Here is an 11490-nt window from a genome sequence, read left to right as displayed (position 1 = left end):
GTAATTGCATCAACCCTACTAGCATCATATTGCTACCAGCTTCCACTGTCTGGTGTTCATCCATGACTCAACTTGTTCCCTCTGCTTGCCTTATTACCATGGGATATGGTACCCATAGTAATTCAACTGCCCTGCTCCATGGCTCAGGAACTCACTCCCCAGACGTCAGAAATGCCGACTCCTTCAGTTTACGTGAGAACTTAGAACCTATCAGTTCAAAATTGCCTCCTCTCTGTAATTTCGACTCCAACTGCTGTAAATCTTTTAACTTTTGTAATCAGCTAACTTTCTCAAGTTTTTGTAAGGTGACCTTGGGTTTGAAAAGGCTCTCATAAATAAAGTGTATAATTATTTTCACAAAAATTCAAGTCACAAAACTTTATTTTTTTTGCATATTTGAAATTGCTTTTACAATATGACAAATAGTCTTGATACAGTTGTGTGGAAGATACAGAATACAGAAATATGTGCCATAGTGAATGAGGTCTGCTCACGACCATGTGAAATGTGTGTGCCTCCTGTTCAGTGTGCAGACAAGCTGGTGTGGCAATCAGAAGCGCACGCGTACTCTCCACGAGTAGTTGGTAAGAACTTTGTCTTTTTTCTTCACGATGCAGGTATATGTGCCCTCGTTAATGGCATTGGCCACTATAGTTATGTGGTCATCTTTCAAAGTGATATAGTTAGGATGAGAAAACTCCAGTAGCTCGCCATCCTTGTACCAACTGAAATGGGATGCAGATGTAGGACAGCGTTCAGTTTACTATCACAGCACACTGCAAAAGGGAACTGTCAAGAGAGCAAGCAGTAATACTCACTATATTTTGCCTTTCTTCGACGCTATTTTCTTCCCACAACGAAAAGTTAGCTTCTTGCCCTCAACAACAAGCTTAGTTTTTGTCCTTGGAGGTGTTGGTGTGGGTGCCATGGTGGGAAAAGGAAATTCTGAATGGAAATATAGAACAGATCATTTTGGTGGCTAGTACTTCAATCAAATATAAGATGATTAATACTGTTGTCAACCCTATAACAATCACTCGGGGATGAAAGTAGCAAAATATAACAGGAGATTGCTTGATACCTCAAACGCTACATTCATAACTTGCACTTCTGAAAAACATTTACATGATGAACAATTCTTTTTTGTATGTTCACCACTCCCTTCCCAATGGAGCCACAGCTTTCTTATCAATAGAATATCTGCTGTTGGTTATCTGAGTAAACAAACTGCCTCAAGACCAGCTCAAAATATGCTTAACATACAGCTGCTCTCTTTAATACCGCAAAATACAAAATTGACCTTGTGTGTCTCTAACCCTGAAGCCACAGTCTGAAATTCCAGCGGTTTGGAGTCACTTAGGAATTTTCCACAGCCGTACAACATCTCCCAATCAACAATGAGGAACAGATTACTGTGAGCCAGGAATTGTATCCTCTTGCCTCTCTCTACAATGTCCCTTGTTGCTGACAAAAATCTCAGAGCCACAACAATCAGCAGGAACCATTTCCTGTTGTGCAACAGGACACCTCACACTAATGTGTCCTACAGCTAAACCAAAGAGGGTTAGGCTGACTGATGTAGTATTTATTTTTTCGCTGTGCAGCGGTACATTTTAGAAAATCAATTAACAGGTACCGGCTCTTCTCAGTCTTGTCCTGAGCTAAAATGCATATCTCCACTAGGGTCCGGTATTTCTCCAGAATGTAACACAGACTCCTTGTGTAACAATCAAATCCATAAAAGCCCCTGTCACAGCTCTGCACGGCTGGACCTGTTGGCTCCTGTTGCTCCATTGGAAAACAGTTCGTAGCACTGCTCAGTTCACTGCTCAGTTGAGAGAACTGTCTGCCCCCTTGGACTACTGCTTGGTTTCAGTTTCTGATGTGCCTTACCATAACAGAAATCACAGCTGGAAGGGCAGTGCTTCTGCATCAGCTTGCGCTTGCTGTCGCAATAGCCTTTCCGAGCCCAAGCCGGACAGATAAATAATCGGTCCAAACACCCTGGGGAGAAGAGAAACTAGGGAGGATCAGACAGCACTTTGTTCTCATTCAGCAACACAAGACTTCTGTTTAGTTCCAAGGAAAATGACTCATCACAATATTAATAATGACTCATGAGTGGTTTATATGGGACTCAATACAACGTTGGTCTTCAATGTCAGTTGTCAGAGTATTTCTGTGTTAATGGTTGGATTTAACCAAAAATGGATTAGGGGGTTTGTACTTGCAGGTTCATGACAACTGAATCAACTGATGATATGTGTGATACCAGAAGGAGACAGAATTCGTGCCTCCTCCTCTGTGTGCCAGGTGAAGTTAACTTTTAACTCATGTCGTCTCTATAGATACGACTGACAACAAACGGGAGCTACATTATTCACAGCTTGTTTTCTTGAGCAGTTTAAGTCTTTCACCTTACTGTACTGCATCTCTCCTGTCTGGTAACTTTGAACGGGTCCTCAAACCCAGAGAGGAGGTTGCCACATCATTCTCTCTCATCATTCTACTTAAAAACTTGCTGAGCAATCCGCATTGCTCTACAGGAAAAGAGAAGCAGCTGCCATTCTTGCTTAGTTTTCCCAATGCCTCATAGCTGATGGACTTTGCAATTATCAGGTTATTATTGTATAGATAAATTAGACATTTTTTACTGATTTCAACATTTATCCAGTCAAGAGGCTTTAAAGACTCACTGGGTGGATGACTTACTTCATGTCTTCAAGACCAACAGAGTCAATGTGTCTTTGACTTGATTCTGTGAGATATGACATGTTTCTGGACTACCTCAGAAGCAATGCGTCTGGAGAAATGAACAACATTTTTTGGGCTTCTGGTTTAGCAAGCAGAAATCCAAGCTCAAAGATCCTCTTTGACTTGTAAGATTTACAAACAATGCTTTGACTCACAACTTCGAGACTGAGTGTTGTTTCGTAAGAATGACGAATGCTTCATTTGAATACGAAGTCCATGTGTCTATCCTTGTCTACCAAAAGCTGTTACTTTGTTGTAAAAAGTCCCCCTTTTTTAATAACACTGACCAGTGGGCAAAAACGAATGTTTATCTCACGTTATTATTATTAGTTTTTTATTTTTCAGGAATCTGCCCCGCCTGCCTCCCCTGACTGCACGCCACTGCTCCACACAGACTGTAAGCTTACTGTACATTAAACCATAACCGCAGGTATCTGTTTGTAAAGATTTATGCTCAGCATCACTTAGACAGATCGATATTCTCAAGAAGGCCAGCACACATACCATACAGACGATGCAAGCCCCACACTTCGTCTTGTGTGATTAGCTTGCGGCCTGTCAGAGTTGCATTCAGGTGCATTATAGCTTTTGGGTCCATGGAGTGCATGAGTCCAAGGACGTGGCCAATTTCATGAGTTGCAACATGGACAAGGTCTGTCAGCCAAACCCCTGCAGCAAAGATACTGATAGTTATTTTCTTTTTTCAGTTGCTGTGTACAACCAAGGCAGCCTTCAGTAGCCATGACTTCATGTAACACATGCATATATGTTTTGTAGCTTCAAGAAACAAATGAAAACAAATCCTGCCTTTCTTCCAGCTGAACCGCATGTTTCCCAGAATCCAGTATTCATGGTCATCAAAGTGAATCTCCCCAGTAGGTGGAAAAAATGCATGAGCCAGCTCTCCGGTGATTCCATCGAAACAGTGGTGCAGGTAGGACTGCAGACAATCTGTGTGGTTTACGGGGTAGAAGCCTGCAAAAACCAAGAGAGAGAGAAAGAAAAAAAAAAGAGACATCACAGCTGAGGAGAGAAATCCTCACTAAAAATGACTGTATTGCCATGTGATAAATGAAATAAATTATGAAACAGATTTCTCTGCCGCCTCCATTCTTCATCATACCAACTGCTCATTCTATTCCTCACCCAAAGGGAGAATTATAGCATAAGATTGACTGCTTCATCATGGGCTGACATGTAGGGGATTGTTAAGCATTTCTTTTTTCCATTAAGAATTATGAAGCATGCTGAATACCCTGGGTAATACAGTTGAACAAAAATGATTTATGAGTTTGGAGGTTTATGGCAAATACAGCACTGGGAGAAAAACAAACAAGCAGGTCAACACTTCTGGAGCTCAAAGCTCAAGGACATCTTCTGAAGAGTGATCTAGCCACATGCGGAGCACACACCGATTTTAATGTCTGCCTCTTGATCAGCTGGCACCTCTCTGAAGCTGAACGGCGAGACGTCACTCCACATGCCAAAAGCCTTGGCAATGCCTCGGCGTGTGTCACTTGCATTTATCAGGTTTGTAGGATAAGACAGCAGCCTGCTCAAAAAAAAACAACATAAGGATTGTGTCATTTGTACTGACCTCTACAGTACACTCATTCCTCTCCAGTGGTGGATTCTGCCAAAAACACAATGGCCACTGTTCAGACAGACCGGAGTTCCCACAAGTACTTCAAGTACAGCCCCATTACTAAGGCAATGTTTTCATATAGATGAGTCATGACTCAACTCATATTGGCCCTTTTAATCAAACTCAGACATATTTCAGTTTTTGTCATCCATTGCCAAAGAGATAAGGATCTAATTTTATTAAGTCAGGAATGACTCCAAGTGGACTCGGTGTCTTGTCAGCTGAGTAATCCTTAATGTTTCCAGGCTTAGAAATACATCTTGATCCAACCATTCCACTTGAATCTAATCTTCTCTTATGTTTAAATTTAAGGGATAATCTTTTCACAACTCCCCTAAAAAGAGATAAAATAAAAGTATCACTGGATCCTCCCAAAACACATTGAGCCATTTAAGCCAAGTGATAAAAATGAGCAAAGGTCCACAAGGCAGCTTCCTTTCAAATAGTGATCAAGTGGGCAGTCAATGTACTATGATGACTTTCAACTTGCGTCTATTTTCAAATTTCAGTGGCCATCTTTATTAAGACAAGGAAGAAAAGGGTGATATCTATTGAATTCGGTAGACAATTTTCACTAACAAAAAGATCAGGTGGATGTGGTTGGAAAATACTGGTTTAATTTTCAATAATGGTCTGAAAAATATTGGTTTCACTGGCCTTTGGGCAGGTGATGTGACAGAATCAATTACATTTTGAGATTTACTTTAAATAATAGTTGATGCAAACTCCAACTAAAAACATTTGTTTCTGTGCTTTTTTCTGCCCAAATCAACATCAGTCTTATCTTTTTTTCACCTCGGGTCTGAGGGGAATTTTTCCTCCCTTCTTTATCTTCCATGGCTGAACATGTTATTTAACTAGAGGCATAATTGGAAATAAATACTTGTATGTTAGCTTGAACTTGTTCCATTTGAGCTGCTCCGGGGTGAGGGTGTAGCGCTTGTTCCTGGCCAGATGAAGCACTTGTGAATGAGCGTCTTTGCGGATCCCAATGAGCAATGCAGTGGTGTAAGGTTCTTCCTTGGACAAAGAAAAACCTGTAATTAATCCCTTTACATAATTTTTACTCCTAAAAACGACCTAGCAACAGATCAGTGGGGTTTTAAGGCCATGGTTAGAGGGGGCGATACACCATAGTCATTGACAGGCCACTGATGTCCATGTTTTGGTTATTGTAAATCTATCTACAGAACAGCAACCAATCAGCTTTGCTCATCTGGGATCTTTTGGTGACAACTTCTCCTGTTCAACATCCCTTTTAGACCCCACTGACAACTTAGAAACAAATACATAAAAACATCCCTGGAGAATACTCTACATTGAGTTTCTGCAGATGAGGGACTTCACTTTCTCCTACATTCATAGGAATAGTGATCTGGCAAGATTAGCTATTATTGAAACTTTGAGGTAACATGGTTATGGTTAAATCACAAAATTGGTTAGTTTTGGGAAAATGTTCGAATTTGGAATGAAATATCATAATTGCGACAGTTGCATTTTTTCAGAAGAGAAATACATCTTTCATCAAATATTATATTCCCCAGGACTTAATGCTTACATCTTTTCTTGCGGTTAATCAAAGTGTATTTGAAATCCAGTTCTAAGAAAGTGGTCGTGAACCTTCTACCCCAGACACAGAAGCCACCTGCTACATAACTTTACCATTTTACTCAACTGATTTCTTTTCATTTCTTACTCCTTTTGAAATGTTTACATCACACAGACATGCAGTCATTATCAAATTCACATTTAAGAAAGGAAAAGTCTGGAAAAGTCAAGAATTTACATAATAGGGGTCAAGAACCCAAGGTGATCAGAAGGGGTATTTTCGACACAACACAAATAAAAGATGAAAAGAATTAACATTGCAGAAACAATGTTTCGCAACAAAGCCTAAAGACTTCAAGCGGTCCTATGGGGACACGCATTAAGAAAAAATTTGAAGACATAACTTTTCGAAGCTACAGTTGGGTACCAAAGACAGAGGCTTCTGAGGAAATGTGCGGCACACAATTATTTTATTAAGCACTACTATAAGCCTTGGGAAGGGTATAAGACAGAAATTCCATACCGTTACAGTAAAACAACTCTTCACTCTAGTTATTTAATTGCTACTTAAACATGGATAAAGGATTATTTTCATTCCTTGGAATTTCGTCTTATGGAAAAGGAAAAATGGTCAGCAGTAAAACTGTTTTCCAAACATTAAGAATGACCCTTTTCACAGATGGATTGTGTCTGATGTGTCTTTGGGGATTAATAAAAATATTGACTCCAAATCGCAGCACCTGGATATGCTTTAACTGGCGATGTGTGGATACTATGTATTCCAGTGCTTTCATAAATATTCAGTAAGTGAACATTTTGCCCTGGTGCCTGTGTTTCATAATAGCAATCAGACCAGGTGAAAACCCCCCCTTTTTTTTATGGAGACAGGTTTAGGTGATGACTCCCCTTTTCAACACTGGAAGTTGGGCCATAAGTTTGATCCATGAAGTCTTTTACCCGGCTAACAGCCTGAACAGATAAATCAAAGGGTGACGGAAAGGGGAAATATTCACACTGAAAAACTACCATAGCTACAAGTTTTCTTTAAAGAGATAATTACTGGTTAACTTATGAACCCAGCATACATGTATGTATTCAGTGAGTAATGTTCAACACCTGTCTATAATGTTAGACGAAACAGTCGCATAAAGCCTTCCTAATGGATTACAGACTGCAGATAACATAACAAGTATGTATTCTAATCCAACAATCAAGGACGATTTAAGCAGATTGGCAAGATGTACTGTATGTAACTTGTCTCTTGAATCCTCTTTTCTGTTTCTTCACACATTAACATCTGTCATGTTTTGGGTGTAACCCTGCTAGCACCCTGCCAGTTTATTTCAAGAAGACATAAACATACAGTAAATATTTGGCTTATTGAAAGGTCAGTTGAATTTTTTGAACAAATCAACCCACATGTGACTGAAGTCCTGACCTATTTTTGAAACGTGGGTTTCATTTTGACCATATTTTAGCCCTAATATCTGCAGAATTCTTTTACTGTTTACAGAAAGGGCAGTTCCTTGTTTATATGATCCTGCGCTACTTTTGCAAATACGACCTTATGATCCCAGATCAGTTGTCGCAATGGAAACTTGCCCTATCTGCATGCTTGTGGACATTTTGGATACAAACATGATGTAAAATGCATGTCTTGAAGTCAGTATCACTTGACCAATTTCAGAGATTTGAGTTATACAAAATCAACGGCACAGGGTTTTTTTTTAAGGGGGGCTCGTCTTTTTAAGTTTGAAAATTGTTTGGACTAAAAATGCATTCTTACTTTCTCTTTTTGTCAGTGAGAATAAAAAAATATTTAATTTTATCTTTTGGCTGAACTATCCCTTGTAGATGACCAGTCTTTTCTAATAAAATATGAAAACAGATATTCTGTATGTGCAGCAATTTACACACTGTGCCGTGGTGAAGGTTTCAACCTTCTTCTTGGACTTTTTTCCTTTCCTCCGAAAAAAGGTTCCTGCTACTTTTTGCATGTAGCCAAGAGACTTTACAAGAATTGCCTCAGATAAGAGATAGGAAAGACACTCCAGTTATCTTGATAATAGCAATACTGACTACTCATATGCACATTCAGTTAAATGATGATAGCTTAAGGTTTCCCGGGGCTTGCAATGTTGAACATACAATACTATTGACGTCAATTTATAAAAAAAATCATAACCTGGTTATACTGTTGTCATAATCAATGTTAGATCATGTATATATTTCTGCTTTTAAGCATCTAAAACAGCACTTTTTAACCAGCTTACTTTTTATTCAAATGAAAAAAATGCTGAAAATGTAGAGCTGAAATCAAAATCACTCCCATCACTTTGAATTCTATACCCTATTCTCAGATTCCTGTTTTTGCTTCACCCAGTCACAAAAAAATAGAGGCAGCACCTCTATCTCTTCCCTTCCAAAATGGTGAAAAGAGTGCAAAAGGGGGAAAAGGGGATCTAGGACTCTATGTTCTTATGGATCTGCAAAATTGATTCTTTACCTTAGTTGTCAGAAAAGGTTCTAATTTTGACCTATGAGGACCTATGAATTCCTAATTTTTAAATTTCACAGAAATTCTAATCAGCAACAGTAGAAGGAGTCAACCTTCAATCTGGTGGTGAGGGTGAGGTCAAAAGGTCCAAACATGTGAAGGAAAATCCCTGTGGACCTTCAGCAGTCTGGAAGGGTTGAATCGATATTCCAGAGACCACTGAAATAAGGATTACAATTTTCATCCTGCACGTACGAGATACTGAAGACCCAATTCCACAGAGTTTAATAAATTACAAACCAACTTTCCATTACATTACATGGGTAGACAAAGTATGTATTTACAACAGATAATCTTTTTGCAGTAAATATGCACTTTTCTGAATTCCCTGGATTCTCCACTTGATGTTTGCCGGTCTGAGTCATTTCCATAACATAGAGAAAAAAGAAGAAGTTATTTATTCATAGTGGTTGGTAAACCTGACTTGTGAAGGTCCTACTACCTTTACGCCAGAAATTCTTCAAATGAATGTATTTTTTATATGGAGTCAGCAGTATGAGCTAAGCCTACCAGACGATTTTAACAAGTATGAACATTTTGGATTCCTTGGAACAGACTGTACTCATCAAATTATTGTTTATTTGTATCAGATGATAATAAAAAGACATCTTTACATTAAACTACCCATGAAAGGGCGAGTTTGACAAGAAGAGTGTACCAAAATCCTGACAGTTTCTCAAACGAACTGGTAAAACTATCCGTCACTGGATCCTGACTTGCGTTTTGGAGCGGAACGAGGCAAAAAGCAACCAACTTTTCAAACTCTATGTGAGCCGTCGCTCAGCACGGCTTGAGCTTTCATACCTCGATCCTCCAGGGGGGAAACGCTGTGCTTCGCTGCATCCCTGCGAGCAGGAGGCTGAGCAGCGCGGCCGCCAGCAGAGCAGAGTCCCCTGGACTCTTCCGCAGCCTCGCGGGAACGCCAGAGCCCGCCATCACACCTCCGGCCGGGTAACACGGTGCAACAAATATTCCGGTGGCGGCGTCAGCACTTCATCGCCCTTGGCTGTTCCAGGCGATCGTCGGCAGTGTGGAGAGACCTCGGTGCAGCAGCGCAGTCCAGCCAGCGGACCCGAGTGGAAGTAACGCACACCACGCCAGCTCAGCCCGCTCGTCTTGCATGACGCGCGTACCAGAGGACTGGTTTCACATTACTGGAGATGGGGCACGGGGTCAGTGTCGAGACGGATTAATGAAAACCAAACGCGCTCCGTCCATCAAAACACTTTGACTAACTGCCGGGGATTCAGTTAAAGATAGATCACACGGCTTATTGAGAAGAACAAGAGTTTTATGCAGCAACATCTCATTTCATCTCATTTCATTAAACCTTGAAGATCATGAGCACTCTTCTTCTTCTCCTTTCGCCTTTTCCCTTCAGGGGTTGTCACAACAATCCACCTTCTCCATCTAACCCTATTCTCTGGATCCTCCTCTCTCACACCAACTACCTTCATATCCTCTCGTACGACGTCCATGAATCTTTGGTCTTCCTCAAGACCTCCAATTCGAGCATCCGTCTACCAATATATTCACTTTCCTTCCTCTGTCCATGACCCAACCATCTCAGACCTCTCCAAAACATCGAACATGCTGCTCCTCTGATGGAATCATTCCTGAAGATCATGAGCACTCAGAAACGTCAAATTGAAAACAAAGGCCTTCGATTTTGCGAGCATTTTCTGCATGTCTATCTAAATAAAAGAACTCAGCTACCTTCTCATTTGACACTTTGACTGGTAATCTCAGGGAAGCTTTCATCATGTTTTCTATGCCATGTCTGTGTTATAGAGGGTTATTTGAGAAAAAAACATGGCTAGTCCTATTAAGTTGACCTGTGGTAGACCATGACTTGCTATATATGGAAGTCATGTTTGCCTCGACTCTGGTCAGTCCAAAACCAGACATTTATCAGCGTAAGAGTCAACATTATTTCAACCCGACTGACTTAAATCTATCAGTCACATCAGACTTGTGGTTGCCCTGATATCTGTGTTAAAATGATACATTGATGCTTCTTTTGTTCAATTCACAGACATTTGGTTTGATGATTGTGAATATGCCATATTATTATTAGATATATAAAAGGAAAACTTTACCTACTGAAGATCAGAATTATTAAAAAAGAAAGAAATCGCAGGAAAAGGTTCATAAAAGTGTTTTTTTCTGTACACTGTAGCTGGAACTTCAAGTGCGAAGACTTGAGACTGACTTGCTTACTGCAATCAACGACCTGGGCTGATTTTTGAGTGACCAGGTGAGCAAACACTATGAAGGGATAAATGATATATTTTGGATAGCTTGTACTTTAGCAAACATCGAAGGAAAAAAAAGTGTTTTGAATGTGACACATAAGCAGCCAGATACCCTCATCAATCTGCCTTGTTGGATGAACGTTAGGCACACTGATTACATATAAACCATCCGCTGTGCAAACTCACTAACAGAGTATCTGTTAAGTTGGATGACTTCATACCAAGCGATACGACAAAAATATGCGTGTTTTTTTTCTGCCCTCGAGCAACCAGTAACTGTATCAAAATGTGATTATATATCAATACGAATCGAATTTGTTTCCATAGGCCACATGTACAGTACATTCCATCCTGCAACAGCCGTACACTATTGCCAAGCCTATGGTTGACCTGGTCCAACACCCCGAGCTGACAAATGTTGCTCTGGTTTCTTCAACTTTATTATTTGTTTTTTAGTATTCAAACTGATTTACTGGGTGTCATGGCAACACAGTGGTTAGCGTTTGGCCACACAGCACAAAGGACCCTGGTTTGATTCTGACCAGGGGACTTTTCTCTGCAGGGTTTGCATGCTCTGCTGTGTCCGTGTGGGTTTTCTCTAGTTTCCTCCCACATTACAAGAGGTTAATTGGGAAAATTTTCCTGAATGAGTGAGTGAATGTCTGTTTGTCTGTTGCCCTGGGATTGTCTGGTGACCAGTCCAGGGTGGATGGATGAATTATTGTAACAAA

The 11490-nt window shown here is 40.3% G+C and overlaps 1 protein-coding gene across 2 annotated transcripts; it reads right to left on the bottom strand.

Annotated features, from left to right (window-relative positions):
• Positions 1-363: 363 nt before the first annotated feature.
• mmp23ba (matrix metallopeptidase 23ba) lies at positions 364-9584 on the bottom strand. Of its 2 annotated transcripts, XM_086141358.1 has the most exons (8): positions 9309-9584; positions 5283-5419; positions 4167-4306; positions 3562-3729; positions 3259-3423; positions 1894-2004; positions 819-945; positions 364-725 (listed from the first exon to the last, which is right to left on the bottom strand). In XM_086141358.1, exons 1-8 carry the CDS (start codon positions 9438-9440, stop codon positions 551-553), a joined length of 1155 nt encoding a protein of 384 aa, XP_085997484.1. In that variant the 5' UTR covers positions 9441-9584; the 3' UTR covers positions 364-550. The 2 variants fall into 2 exon arrangements, with proteins under 2 accessions (XP_085997484.1, XP_085997485.1); XM_086141359.1 differs by lacking the exon at positions 3259-3423.
• Between the last annotated feature and the right edge of the window lie 1906 nt (positions 9585-11490).

Source organism: Fistularia commersonii, chromosome 34 (genome assembly GCF_037954325.1).
Source record: "Fistularia commersonii isolate RoL2024-O1a breed Wild chromosome 34, RoL_Fcom_v1.0, whole genome shotgun sequence".
Lineage (NCBI taxonomy): Eukaryota > Metazoa > Chordata > Actinopteri > Syngnathiformes > Fistulariidae > Fistularia > Fistularia commersonii.
Note: the sequence above shows the minus strand (reverse complement) of the source record. Positions and strands in the feature narration are given on the sequence as shown.